The sequence below is a fragment of the Tetrao urogallus genome (genome assembly GCF_951394365.1).
Source record: "Tetrao urogallus genome assembly, chromosome: 10".
Classification (NCBI taxonomy): domain Eukaryota; kingdom Metazoa; phylum Chordata; class Aves; order Galliformes; family Phasianidae; genus Tetrao; species Tetrao urogallus.
In genome coordinates, this window is record NC_136823.1 from 5,794,597 (window position 1) to 5,809,883 (window position 15,287).

At 45.1% G+C, this 15,287-nt stretch overlaps 1 protein-coding gene across 2 annotated transcripts in view; it reads right to left on the reverse strand.

Annotated features, from left to right (window-relative positions):
• Positions 1–10,635, reverse strand: part of IQSEC1 (IQ motif and Sec7 domain ArfGEF 1) — a gene marked incomplete at both ends in the record, with an annotated part of 310,805 nt that extends 300,170 nt beyond the window's left edge. For both annotated transcript variants that reach the window (XM_079540445.1, XM_079540444.1), the window contains one exon: positions 10,370–10,635. In XM_079540445.1, the coding sequence (XP_079396571.1) occupies positions 10,370–10,635 (266 nt within the window). The remainder of the gene's footprint in view (positions 1–10,369) is intronic.
• Between the last annotated feature and the right edge of the window lie 4,652 nt (positions 10,636–15,287).

Sequence of the window (15,287 nt, forward strand, 5' to 3'; positions counted from 1 at the left end):
TCTTAAATTCAAATGTTTACTTATTGAGTAACTGCAAAATCAAATCTGGTCTGTGACTTCATGAAAGTGCTTTCACACACCCTGAAACTTTCAATGATATCCATGGCACTCTGTAATGTACAGCGTTGAATGCAGAGCATTTGAGACCATACTCTCCTAGCTCCTCTTTTAATAGACATTCCATTTGGAGGAAAACTGTGGAGCAATAAAGGAAAAAATGCTCCTTCGATGATTAGATATGTTCACAATTCCACAATGGAAAAGTACAGGAGGAAACCACTCTCTGGAGAATTTGGTCATAAGATAAGCAGAATCTGTTTTATAAAACAAAGAGCTTGAAACTTAGAGATAGGAGAAACAGAGGGTTCTGCAAATAGTGGTTATAGCATCACACTCAGTAAACAGAAAGGATGCTAAAAACAGCTGTGTTAGTTTGCAAGTATTTGAGATTTCTTTGAATGCACAGCTTGGTGCATACTGGTTCAACACCAGCAGCCAGGAAGTTGGCTAGGCATTCATTTACCATTCAGCATGGTAATGGTAGAAGTAGTTAATGCTTGTTAGAAATATTGTAAAACATCATCCACCCACTAAAAGTAATTTTGCAAATTCTAAACAGAGGTTGACAATATCAAATCATGAAATTTCAGAGACTCCAAAAATGATTGTTTCAAATGGTAATGCAAAAACCTAAGTACAGAGTTCAGAAAGAGGGTCAAATCTCACCTTGTTCAATACTCATTTCAACATTCATAGACCTTACGTTACTCAAATTTACAACTAAATTTTAGATATGACCAATAAAGCATTATGTTAATGGTTTTAAATATGTCTTCCAGGCCTGTACCCTCCATAGCTCAGAGTTTGTTCCTTTCAGAATGATCATATTGTACTATTTGGAAGTCCAACTTCGTTGTCAGTTAAAATTCTCTTCTAGCAGAAATCAGTTTTTCAGAGGTGGGCATGACCAGTTCCCATAACCTGGGAAAAGAGCTTATTATTTGGCAGACTCAGGTTGTAATAAAGCTTGCAGTTTATGTACCAGATAGCTGTATGTTTCAATGCCCCCCAAAATTCAAAGCTTCGAACCAAACATAAGCTGCAGTTTTTTTCAGCTAAGAGAAATCTAGCAAAGATGGAGAAGTTCAGACAAACCTTAGCTCCAAAGTACACCTTAAGTTTTTGGAAAAGGGCAGGATTATGGCATCCCACCTTCTTTTCTCTGTTGCATTTATTCAATTATTCAGAGTAAAGAACTCTTTGTACCTAGTACATCTGAACTACATGTGGTGGTGTTGTTTTTTGGTTTTTTGTTTGTTTATTTGTTATGTTTGTTTTTTATAGCACTAGAGCACGTGTGTGTTCCAATCACAGTTGTCAGGAAAACATGGCTGGAAATGTTATCGTCATTCAAATAATTAGATTTTAATGAATCACTGTAGAGAACTATTCAACAGCAGTATTTTTCTTATCTAGCACAGCAGTGGGAACAATCCAGATTTCTTAGAGCAGACTAATATCTGCCTAGGGCAACCTGGTTTAGTACTAAATGGGGAAGTTGGTGGCCCTGCCTGTGGCAGGGGAGTTGGAGATTCATGATCCTTGAGGTCCCTTCCAACCCAGGCCATTCTGTGATTCTATGTGATCTTAACAGCACTTTAAAAGTTTGCCTCTGCACTTCAAGACACTAGAATAAAAAACTTGAGAAATCTCTTGTCACATTTGTAAGGCTTTCCAGCAGAGATGCCAAAATAGTAGAGATGCAGCCATTCAAAAGAAGATTCTACACTACACTAATGCATATACATACATATCTGTACGTACTCTTCCTGAACTAGTGAACACTGAACTATTACCAGGAGCCCAGCAGAGGGAGCACAAGTCACTGAGACTCTGAAATGCTGGTATTTTAGGATGGGGAGAGCTGTTAGTCCATCCAGAACTAAACAAAAAGAAGAGATTCATTTATAGAATTTGCCATTTGAAGAACTAAGTATTAGGTTTCAAGATTCTTTTGTGAAAACTGTTATATTTTACTGCATTGCAGTGAATATTTTTCCATTACACTAACTGTGCAAATAACAATTAAACCAAATAAGTTAACATCTGGCCATTAAGGAACACGAGATTTGAAAAAAAAAAAAAAAAAAAAAAAAAAAAAAAAAAGATAATTCATGCAATATTTTTTCACCTAAATCTGAACAAATTATTAAGAGATGATTCGAAACCTTGACACATTCATTTGTATAACAACAATCATTATCTGTGCTTAGTTTAGCTAAGGGCAAACAACAGGGAATAAAGAAATACGTATTTTTCTCACTTCTGTCCTTAATTACAATACCATGGTAATGACTGTGGAAAGGCAAAAAATTCTTATCCAGATTTCTAGCTTGCACAAACCAACATTTCTCCCACTATCTGTAATGCGATAAACTACAACAAATGAGAAATCCAGTATCTCAAAGAAATACTGTAAGGAATCTGCAGAGGAACCCCATAGCAAAGTGGGAGGGGGTGTAAGCAAGCAGTCCTCATCACACAAAACTCAGCCAGAATGCATATCATACACTATTCCTTCAAACCATGCTGCCCTGCTATATCAAAGCCTGTTCAGACTGTTCAAATATCTAATTCAACAATTCCGCAGAGAAAAATAGTACAATTAGGCAAGGATGCAGGCAGAATGAAATGATGGCAACCTCATTCACAGTCTCACTGAGCTAAGATGAAAGAAATGAGCATTGGCAAAAACAGCCTGAAAGTACCCGCAGACGGCAAAACACAGGCAGAAAAAAGAAGGAATTAACACAGCAGAGAGGGTATGAGTAGGAGTGATAGGATCAAACTAGAATAATGCAAGTGTGGGCTGCACATCAGGAAGTACTTCTGGTCTGCAAAATCCACTTACCTAAGCAGCTTCCCACACACCCCCAGTGAGTAGCATGAGATGACCTCCTTGCCACCTGCAGGTGGAGGACAGGAGCCCTCCGACAAACAGGGTACAAACACAAGCATTAGTCTTGATATAAGCTGCCTACTTCATACGCGACTCTTCCCACACCAGGGACTGGAATTCCCGTTGAGCCATAAACTCAGGGGAACCTCAGTGTGTTGCAGTGTCTTGAAGGTCTGCACAGTTGCGCTGTTCAGGTGCCCACAAAATTAAATAGTCTCAGAATTGGAAGTGCGGAGGAAGCAGCTACTATGGCCATTCCCAAATGCTCTCATGCTCTTTAAAGATGTCCTGAGGGAACACATATACTTCTGTAATCATTCAAAGCAGAAACTCTGTTTAGAGGCCATGGCCTGACGTACAGCATTGAATCTCGCACAGCAGTTTCAGTTCAGTGCCATTGGCCTGTACATAAGACCCATCTAATTTCATTTTTAGATCCAGTAAGACTAATTTTTTTGAGATGCTATTTGCAAGAAGCATCTAATTATTTACTAAACTATCAGTATGCTGCAAGAAAATGTCTTGAAATACTTCGTTCTTTCCTCATAGCTTCTACAACCTGCCATTAAAAAGGCTCTTGCTACAGAGCTCTTCCTTTGAGCATTATGTATTTTGTTTCATGTTCCCAAAAAAGCTGCAACTCACCCTCTTGCAGAAGACACCTTCCCAGAGGTTTTATGGAAATTTGTCTTCCTATGTAAATAACCAGGCCAACAAGACTGCAGAACAGATTCTAAAATGGGTAAGTTGATGCTTCACATTCTCCCACAGGTGTATTATTTTAAGTGGAAAAGGACAAACTTGAGCATCCCTCACTCAGCAGGAAGTTGAGTTCTTCAAAGAACAGCTCTGTTCCTGCTCCCCCCATCCTTCACGTTCTTGTGTAACTGTTCAGTGCTTGATCTCCCTAATATCTTTTAAAAATATTAAAATCTACTTTGCTGACAAGTAAGAATTACTAGACTGGAGATTGTGGTATTTTTTAGGATTCATCTAAAAGACATTGCCTGCCGTTTTAGGACAAAAATACACTGCTCACAGCTTACCAGCTTTTCAGATGTTAGATTTGAGCAATAGGGCCTTTAAGTGCCTCTGTTTCACACATACTGTACACACAGATATTTTTGGTAGGATCTAGAAGATTAAGAATTGGGTCTTCCATCTCATACCTCACCTTAGAAATTCAGAGTAATCAGTATGCTGCTGGTTTGTATAGTTACACAAACACATACATGTACATACATATATACAGACACATGTATAGGCTTGTTTTGGAGTCAGATATTTTGGAAGAGGGGGAAGAGGATCTTGATCCTTGTACTTCACTCACAATAGTTCTAGCAGCTCTCCTTTGCTTGCTGAAAAAATAGGATCCATGACCATATCCCAATATTTTCCACAAATATATGTTTGGAAATGCATTTCTATTTCCTTGGCAATGAATTGTTAAGGAAGAACATCAGAGCACTGACCAGCATGAAAGAGTGCTTGGTTCTTGAAGTTCCAAACAAGAATACTAAAATTAGGAAGCTCACAAGATATGTTCTGTGTCAGCAGGAAAGAAGGGCTCATTAGAGGATATTTTCAGATTCACTGTGAACGAATTGTTTAGGTCTGATCTGCTTTAAGCAAGACAATTCACTTCAAGTATTGAAATTGTATTCAAACTCGGGACTCAATAGGGTGGGTTACCTCCTGCTGCATTTGTCAAAGTAAAATTTGCTCTGTTAAAATAGCATGCACTTTTACTGTTTTATCCACACACCATATTTTCACTCTCTCCTCTGATTTCCAGGATTTTTCTTGATACCAGCACACTGTTTTGTCATCACTGTGCTTTTTGCTCCCCCTCCCCTTCTTTCTAACTTTTTTTATTAGTTACATAGTACACAACCACAGTCAAATTATTTTTTTTTTCATTTTTCTTACCCATTTAGCAGATGTTCAGCAAAAGAATTTGCCCATTTTTCAGCAGAAGCAAAATAATTTAGTTGAGTTATGTTAGCAAGTTCTTGTCTTATTACACACCTTCACAGTATCGATTTCCCACTGTCTGCCAGAACAACAAATGCCTGTTTTAAGAGATGCTCACTCATCTGCTGCGTACAAATAACACTAATGTTGAAACACATGCTTCGAGAGAAAAAGCACTGCCCTTGGCATGAAATCCTTATTCTCATAACTTAGTGGTCTGTTCAATCACATACCAAAGATAAAATGCACAAAATAGTTTTCGTTTATTTCAAAATGTAAGTTTAAGTTTTGCCCAACCTCAGTCTTATATCATCCCTATCTGACATAGGAATGATAAAGAATAAATAGCATTTAGTCACAGCAAAGTGTTTGCTTTGGATACAGACCGTGCTTTCCACTTAAAAGTAAGATAATTTTCATGAGCAAAATAAGCTCATGAAAGAGAAGTGGAAGTGGAAGTAGAAGTGAGAATTTAGTAGTAATCTGCACTTCTGCTGTAGGCTTCTTTCAGCAGGACTATCAGTCACAAATCACACTTCCCGTAGCTGATTGAAAAAGAGCTGAACAAAAGTATTTGGTGTACATTTCCTTCTGACAAGAAGGCAGAGAAAGCAAGATCTTGCCCAAACACGAGCACTCTTTAACAGATGTCAGATAACTCTACTTTAATTAAGGCAAACAAAAACAAGCTTCCATCCAAAAGCAGCACAAATCCTGAAACATCATTTACGTCATACGAACAGTCTGTCTCAGCAGAGAACATCTCTGGAGGCAAAAAAGTCAGGCTGGTCTCTACACTAATGCAATCTTTGGCTTCCTGCTGAGACTGTGTGCAAGGGGTGGCACTCACTGCCAACAGCGACATGCAAAGTCACAAGCTCATTTTATGTAAGCCATAAAGCAGCCTTCACAAAGCACCACAGAGACAGTGCCACTCACTAGATCGCACTGAGCACACCTCAGCTCAGATTGAGAGTGTCTTCTAAATGCTGGAGACTTCGTAATGCTCTTGACTGTGACTTTTTCTCCCCGGAGAACAAAGCCATTTTTAAATTCATTTAAAAACAGATCAGTCAGGACAGGTACAGAATTTAGACTGAGCTGCAAATAACAGAGCTCTGAGATTGTTCCAACTTAACAAACAATTCCTTCCATACCTCCTCCCCAAACAAAAAGAGATTTCTCACGGTAAAAAGCAGAAAAGAAGTTAGCTTGGTTAGGTTTAGCAAAAACATCACTCCCCAGGCTGGTAACATGCCAGCTGGTTTGCCCATATTTACATTAGGAGGTGCTTTACAAAAGTTGGTGTATTGAACATTTCTTCCTTACACTGAGCATCTGAATTTTAGAAGTTTTTGGTGTTTTATCAAATATTAAATGAAATGAACTAATTGCAAGTTAGGCTTATGCAACTTAAATAGTTAATTCACAGAATCACAGAATTGTAGGGGTTGGAAGGGACCTCCAGAGATCATCGAGTCCAACCCCCTGCCAAAGCAGGTTCCCTACAGCAGGTCGCACAGGTCGGCATCCAGGCAGGTCTTGAACATCTCCAGAGAAGGAGACTCCACCACCTCCCTGGGCAGCCTGTTCCAGTGCTCCGTCACCTCACTGTAAAGAAGTTCTTGCATGCATTTATGCAGAACTTCCTATGCTGCAGTTTCCGGCCATTTCCCCTTGTCCTGTCTCCACACACTGCTGAAAACAGTCTGGCCTCGCCACTCTGCCCCCCACACCTTAGATATTTACGGACCTGGATCAGGTCCCCTCTCAGTCTTCTTTTCTCAAGGCTAAATATCTAAATATCTACTGTTATACATAACATGCTGATTCACTACATTTAACAAAGCTTTTCAATCAACTAATTATCCTCAATTATACTTGTAGATTTTGTTTGATTCACACTCAGCAAATTAGTACAAAATTAAGTGAAACACCACCCAAACTTTTTTTGGTACACTGTCTTCCTTGTAAGACAGTGAGTGCACCTACTAACCCATCCCATGCACTCGCCTTCTGCACTCAGCAGCCTGCACTACACAGACATCCTTTCTACTCTGGCTCTTTTTTTGTGGGAACAACTGACTACTTTTACTTTCTTTTTTGGACTCTTTTTTTTCTTGCAGAAATCTATTACTGTGCTCACTAACAGTAATAGAATACAGCAATTCCTCAAACAAATCTGCCAACTTCTCCAAATTATTTAGTCAGACTTCAGCTATATTATTCCTACTGATATAAATTGAAAGTTTCAGAGCTTGTATAACACTTATATGCTATTGCAAGTAAGCTACCATTTGGTAATGTGACACTGTCTTGACACTGCAGTGCCAGTGAGCAGCACCTGCTTTACACAGGTTGAAGTCTGAAGACAGGAGTCTAAACTTTTAAGGAAAAACTACTTAAGCCCTGAGGTACAAATTCCATTGATGACTTCCCAGCATAGATTTCTTCCTAAAAGTACTGATTTTATGAAGCATTTGGCAAAGGGAATCCCAGTTTCCTTTACAAAGGTTTCCATTCGCTCCAGTTTTGAAGCAGCAATCACTGCCAGCACCTGGGCACAAAGCAGCCCTGCTGCGCTGGGATGAAGGTGGGTCTGTTCATGAGGGAACAAGGAGGACACAGCATCTCACAAGCCGCCTTCCTCCTGACACCGCAGATATCCAAAGCAAGCATTATCCACACTTGATATTGAACTGTTACAGAACTTCTGCAAAGAAGGAATCCTTATTCCCCAATTAAACATATGCAGGGTGCACATAACATTTAACTGTGAAGAAATTGAGATTTTTCCTCCTTGAATGGGAAGCTACAGACAGCCATAATCTTCAGGCTAAGCTTTCAGAAAGCAAAAGTAGCTGCAGGACTGGAAGAAGGCCTTGAAACAAGGGCATGTTCTGTCTGCTGAGTTGGAGACTTCCTCCAGTTTCTGCATCCAGACATTAAACTGATCTGAAGCTGGCTTGTCGCACCTGCTGCCAGGTAGTTGGAGCCACAGCAGCTGCTGCCACAGCCCCAACACCGCAGCTGGGGAGCCCACAGCTGTGATCCCCCTACACAGCGATGATGCGTGGTGACCTGGAGAGGGGCCCAGGCTCATTCCATACAAAACAAAGAGGTAAGATGATAAATCAGGGGGAAGAGGGGACATGATTTTTTATGTCAAAGAGGCTCTGAAGATCTGACTCCCCTGGATGTACATGCAGGCCAGAGAGCCCAGGACCAGACATAGCGGGCTGTCTCCCAGCTTCCCCACTAAGCCCCGCAGGGTATGCCTCACAGCGATACATCTCTGCCATAAATATCCCAGATTAATTCTGATCCCAGCATCAAATCCACTTAAGAGACTTAAAAGCCTTCAAGTCCTCAGAGCTGCCTGCCCAAAAAGGGCTCTGCAAATGAGTCTTGGGCTGGTGGAGATGAGATGTTATCAAACAAGGCAAGCCATTTGTACAATTTTAGTAATGTCGTTTGTGAGAGACAAATGGGACCAGATAGCTGAGCTGACATCTTGTACTAACTGCACGGCCACAGGAAATCCTCGAAACTGGGAATGAGTGCATGGGGTAGGATTTGGGTAAATACTTTCTGTACATTTCCATGTTCTGTAAATTTGCACTTCATATGTATTTCCTGGAAATAGCTCTTCCTGCTTATAATGAGGACTGGTTGTTAAACGACAGCATATGCTCTCCAGCGTGTTTAAGGAGCTATTTGCTTAGCTTGCCTGGAGACATCTCTATGAAAAAGAAGTCTGAAAGGACCACTCCAGCGCCGCTAGAACACCCTGCGCTGTTAGCACAGACAGCAGGGAGGGAGCTGGGGGTGGGGTTGCTTCCTTCCCTCTCTGCCACACCGAGGGGGTGAAAGACATTCGGGAACAGGAGCACGCAGAAGGGGCAGTGGGTGACCAGCGACCCTTTCTCCACTTCCTTCAACTCCCCCAGCAGTACAATAAAAAAACATAAGTTCAGGGCACCGCAATTTCGGGACTACGCAGCGACACTTCCTCCCAGATCATAACAAGCCCATCAGCGGGCTTGGGGCAGATCCCGGCTCTCCGAGAGGCACCCTCCCGGCCGGGCCTCCTGAGGGATGCCTGCGGGCAGCCGAGCCGCGTTCCGCGCCCTGCCTACCTCGGGCAGCGGCGGAAAGCAGACGGGAGGCCCCGAGCCGGGCATCTCCCCGAGGAGCCACACCTCACCCCTCGGAGCAGCGGGCGGGCGGACTCGGGGGGCAGCGGGGCCGGTCCGGCGCGGCGCTGGGAGCCGGGAGAGGGCGCGCAGCGCTGCGGGGCGGCTCCGGCACAACCCCGGCCTGAGCCCGAGAGCTTATTTGTAAACACGGGAAACTCCAGTGTACCAGAGCACAAGCAGCTCTTTGTGCTGTAGCAGAGCAGTGAAGTGGGCTCTTAATACGATGCATGCTTTTCCCACTCAATTCAAGTAAAACTAAGTCTTAAATTACTTGTCCGTCAGTAGAAACGAGGCGGGTAAACGCTCCGACTTCAGTTATTGCTATTCTCGAATTTCTGTTACTATGAATCCCGCACAATTAAGCAGCTTTCTGCACACTGCAAAGGAGCCACGATTAATTACAGATTATTGAGTCTGCAAGTAGACGCAAAGATTTGGAACAAACGTGTCTCTGAAAGCGGCGAGCCCGCGTTTGGATGAGTCAGTTCGCGCTGTGGCGAGCTGCCAGGGTCTGCTGACCCCTTCTCTGGGTCACTTTCGTTAGCGGCGAGAGCGCGGCCGCTGCGCGCTGCCCGAAGCGCTGGGAGGAGCGGCGGACCCGTGTCCGGCCGGCGGGGAACCGGCACCACTTGCCCGGGGAGCGCGGGCGGCTCCGGGTGCTCCCGCCCGTACCCCCGGGGGGCAGCGGCTTCCCGAGGGGCCCCGATGCTGGAACGGCCGGGAACAGGCCCTAGGGAGAAGGCTCGCCCCGTTTCTCCCAGCGCCCCGTTAGCGCTGCGAAGGTGGAGTGCCCAGGGGCATCCCTAGAAGCACGCGGGGCTGCCGGGGCACCGGCGGCGGAGATAGCGTAGAGAAAACTACAGGCGCAGCAGGCAGAGAAACCTGCCTGGGGGAGCCCCGGGCGTGCTGCCGCAGCTCAGACCCTGGGGAGAAGCTCTCCTCGGAATCCTGACCGGAGCGCCGGTGAAGCGCTGGCTTCCAAATGGGAAAGGAGCCGAGGGACCGGGCTGAGGCCGCCCCTGCCTGGCGAGGACCCCCTCCTTCGCGGCGAGCTGCCCGCTGAGCCGAGCCGCCCAGGGCTCCCTCCTAGGCGCACGCTGGAGGGGAGTTGCGCTCTTCTCAGAGCTTGTACGCGGGATGGCCTTAAGAAACCGAAGGCAGGAGACGAACGAGAAGGAAAGCCCCACCAGAGAAATACCCTCCTCGAAAAGGGCACGCAAACGCGGGAGCCGCTTACTTTTCGTGCTTTGCGTTTTCCTGGATGGCGCTCAGCACCCCCGGGTACGCGGGGGGGACGCCCTGCTGGAGCCTGCATGTGGCCAGGTGCCGGTGATGCTCATCCTGGAGACAGGCATTTTCATGGTACAACTTGGCCACTTGCTGCTCTAGCTCGTCTATCCTCCGCTTCTGCTTCTCCAGCAGCTCCTGCTGCGTCTCAATAATCTTGTTCAGCTCCTTCAGGTACTCCGCCGCCTTGCTAGGGTTTTCCGCCGGGCTCTCCATGGCCTCCCCACACCTCTCACCCTCGGAGAAGCAGGTGGGGGGCGCAGGTGCCGACCAGCCCGCTCCGCCGGGAACTTAAGCGAGAGGGAAGAAATAAATAACCCGCCGGAAACCAGCCCCCCTGCTAGCTCCGCTCTTCCCCTCCTAGAGCAGTCGCTGCCCAGGCGAGCGTAGGAGCGGCGCGCAGCGGCTCCTAGTCCGAGCCGCCATTGCTGGCGTTCGGCTTCCCACTACCGAGCGAGGGCAGAGCCGGCGGGGACCGCGGACGCCGAGCCGCCGGCGAGAGCCACCGCCGGAGCTGCGCGGAGCCCCGCCGCCGCCGCGCTGCCGCTGGCGCACGGGCGCTGTCCCGCCCCGCCGGAGCCGCAGCCGGGTCAGCCCGTCGCCTGGCAGCGCCCGCGCCCCCGCGGAGCTCGCAGCCCAGCATGGGAACCCGCAACCCGCTCGGTGCTGCGGCTCCCTGCCGGCTCCGGTCGCTCTCGCGCCGAAGCCCGCCGCCCGCCCGTCACAGCCGCGGGGGCCGCCGCTGTCGGGGATGCGCTTTAAGTAGCCGAGCTGCCTCCTGCGGGGGGCCGGGGGCTGAGCGGCTCCGCGGAGGGGCGCATCCCTGGGCGGCCCGTTGCAGCCTTCCGCGGGCGCCGCCACCCGTCCCCGCGTTGGGGGGGGGGCGATGCCGGAGCTCGGTGGGGGAAGAGCTCCGGGAACGGCGCGGGCAGGGGAGCTTTTAGCCCGTGCCACCCTGCTCTACGGGCGCGCTCTGCCCCCTGGGCTCGGGAAAAAGCGCGCTGTGCGGGAAGGCGGGCAGGGTAAGGCAGGCAGGGTAGGGCAGCCATGCGGGGAATCCGCTCTGCAAGACCTGATGTAAGAGCAAAGATTTTCCCTGGCCCACCTAGGAAACGGTAATTTATTGCGGAAGCGGCACCGGGGTGCCGGCTCCCTCACAGCCGGGAGCTCTCCAGCACTACGCTCGGAGTCACACTCGAGCTAACCGCTGCGTAGCAGAGACCGCTGCCTTTCCGTCAGCGGCTCCGACATCTGAGACCTCTGTCGGTGAGATGCCGCTTCCAGTTAAGGTTGCATCAGGCCAAGAAAAGTTGCTGAGATTGGAGTCCTATATCACCCACACATGTACAGATGGAAACACTTAAGAAAACGGAATAGGAAAGGGAAACAGAAGGAGATATTGCAGGAAAAAGATAAGGTGAATAAGTGCTTTTCTCCCCCCTTCCTCTCCTTATCTCCTTAATATTTTTCTTGTTTTCTCTTTTCTCCACCTTTAAAGTTTTCAAGCTTCCAATTAGTATGATTTCCTCACAGCAGTTGTTGCTGCTGTCACAAATGGCACTGGTACACTCTTGGAAAGTCAGCCCTCCCTGTACAGCCAGGATGCATTGCTTTGGGAGTACAGCTGGTGCAGCAGGCTGAAGGAGTGGGGGAATCACAGCAGCCTACTGGGAGGCTGGAGACTGGGCTCTCCCCATCCCTCCTTGGAGGGAGGGGCTGAAGTTCGTGGAATGGAATTCTAGAAGAAGATATTTGTCACAATCCCTACCCCAACAGCTTACTGAAGAGGTGAGGAGACCCCATCTAGTCATTTGAATGTGTATTCTGCTCTTAAGGTAGCAAGAAGTTATCCTCAGAACTGTTACTTTTGTTCTAGCCACACGTGCTGCAACCAAGGCCTGCTGTCTGTATTAACATGACTGAAGCACAAAGGGCTAATTACACTCCTGCTGGGGATTGCAAATTCACAGAAAAATCTTTAGCTACTCTTTTAAGAAGCCAAGCTTTTTTTATAAATCTCACCAGAATTATTGAATTTATGAGTAATTACTTCTACAGAATGTAACAGAAGAATGGCCTGCCCATTTTGGAAGGAAACGCTTATCACAACATCTCACTGAGGCACCCCGCATCATTTTCTTTGTGCAGACCAGGATGCTTGTCAGGTGTAAATAAGTACAGCAAGAGAACTTATTTTTTATATGCAAAATAAATGCAAAGTAAGACACTCAAAACTCAATGAACACAAGAAGCTTATAAAGCACTTCACAAAAAGGAATGCTGAAGTGTGCAGCAGTAAGTACAGCTAGCTTGTCTTTCAAAGAGATCTTGGGTAGGTAACCCTGAGTTCATGGTAATCATGGAACACTGCTAAAGAGATATGGGTCATTTAAAGTTATTTATTACTTTCCTTCTTTTACAGATTTAAGCAAATACTTCAGTTCCCACATGGAATAACTGTATCTAGTTCAGTCACTTACAGTCTTGCTAGATGAGCTGAGCAATAATACATGGGGCGCTCTTAAAGTAATGCCTTCTATTTTACTATTTTAACTCACTATGTCAGAGGTGGATGTTGGTGGGGTGGCAGTATAGGTCAAACCTTCCCACCAGTATTCCATCACATTTTGTTATGTGACAGATGGCAGCAGAGGACAGTCTGACAAAACGGCATCTGATGTGGAAGTGCCTATGGAGCAAAGAGACGTGACTGAATTTCTCCATGAGGAAGAAGATGGCACCCATGGTCACTCATCCATGCTTTCTGAACATTTATAAAGACCAAACTGGATGTTGGCACAGTGAGGTGGTGGCTGGTACAGTTCAGCAGTGATCACAGTGGGTTGCCTATGCTAATGCAGATATTTACAAACATGGCATGCAGGCTCTTGGTCATCACTAGCAAAAGTGCAGAGTTTATGGTGATGACTATGTTGAAAAATAGTGTCTTTTTACCTGATAATCTGCTCTATCAAATAACATTTATTGTTCTATTTATGTCTATTGTAGCTTACACAGAAATAAATAGGGAACATTACTTTCAGAGCAATCTATGTAACTTGTAAAGTGTCTAGTTTCATCTTCTGGATTTTTTTTTTTGTCTGGCTCATTTTGGTTGATTTTAAAGGGTTCTTTTGAGAGGATACCACTAGATTTTCCTGTTCTCAGGAGCTCAGTAACAACAAATTAATGAATTTCACCTGTGCAACACAATGGAAAGTTCAACAATGACAGCAGAGCAACAAGATTCCATAACACAGAAAGCAAAGGTTCGTTAAATCCAACAGCACCTTGGACTCAGAAATAAGGGAAAAAAGCTGCTTACCTTTAGAAAACCTGAGATATGCAGGGACCTCCAGCAAGACACTCTTGCCTCCACTGCCAACCCTTAAATGAGGTATGGGAAGAGGTGGATCCTGGCTCCACCCCTTCTGGTCACTCAGATGCATTGCATTGCATGCACCTGAGCTTCCCTGGGTTGGTCCTGCCTTCCCACCAGGGGCTCCATAACTGATTCAAGCCATCACAAGCAGCCCAACTACTTATGTTTTCCCATAAATAATGTAGAAAGAATCAAACCTACTGGATATGTTCCACTAGGGAACTGTAGGTTAGACTGAAAATTGTGTACAGTAAGTCCTCAGAGACGTCTTTGGGCTGGCACCTAGCTTTTCCTGGGTCATGTTACTGGTGTGTTTTGCATGTAGCTGAAGAAAGAGAATGGAGTACTCTGTGTCCAAGGGGATTATTTCTGTGAGCCTCCAAACACGTTTTATCACCCTTCATAAATTAGCAAAAAGAGTGTAAACTTAGAAAACAATCATATTCATAAAATCAGTAATATGTTCAATTTCTGTGAGAGAGATTGTAAAAACAGATCCAGCTTGTTCAGATTTGCTCAGAAAATTGATATCAAGCGTAACCTTTATGAGCAGGAAATTACCAAAATAGTGTTTTTATTAATTGCTAACATTTTATATTAGACTGTCTAATTTTATAAGGTAAATAATACATGGTTAATTTTTGCCAGAGAAAGTGTCAAGGAATATTTTAATATTAAAGGAAACGTTGCTCATTCAGTAAGTAGAATCCTCTTACTGATTTATTATTAGCAATAAATAAACATCCCATCCCACTTCAGTGAATCCTTAAGATGATCATAATTTTAGACTGTCTCAGGTCTTGCTGCCTGGTGAATTGATACCCTGCAGAGCACAATTTGTGGCTGTTGGACCATTAGTGCCAGCATCTGGTCCAAAATCTGACTGCAGTTCAAAAAGAACCTTGCCTGCAGAACTTAAAGGTGCCTGGCTTAATGCCCTCCATATGTCTTAGAACAGGTACATTTGTTTGCCTGTCCACTTTAAAAAATCTGGCTCTTATTGGCACTTTCTACATGTCTAAATTAGATGTTCGGTCAGTTTCAGGCTTATTGTACTGCATTAAAATTAAGGTATGTTGTTACTATTTCAGAAGTTTTTTGGTATGGCTAATAATGTGATCAGTGAACATAAAGCCAGATAACAATTTCATCCAAGTAAGATATTTCCAGCAAAAAGCATTTCTAATATATTTTTCATGTGAAATTAATTAGGCCAGTGTAATACAAAAAACAGGGACCCAGAAGTCATGCAATTATTTGCACTTGATCTTAACTCTCTCTTTGATCTGTCTTAAAAAATTCAATTGAAAACTGCTTCTTTCTTGTTCACTTCTTTTACTGTGCCACTTCCCTCACCCCTCCTTGTTTTTCCTGTGTTGTATTTGGAGATTTAACATAACGTCAGTGTTAGTAGGGCTGTTATATTTTAAATGTAGGTCTAGACCTTGTTCCCACCATGCCCTTAATGCCTACCCTCTTCATTTGT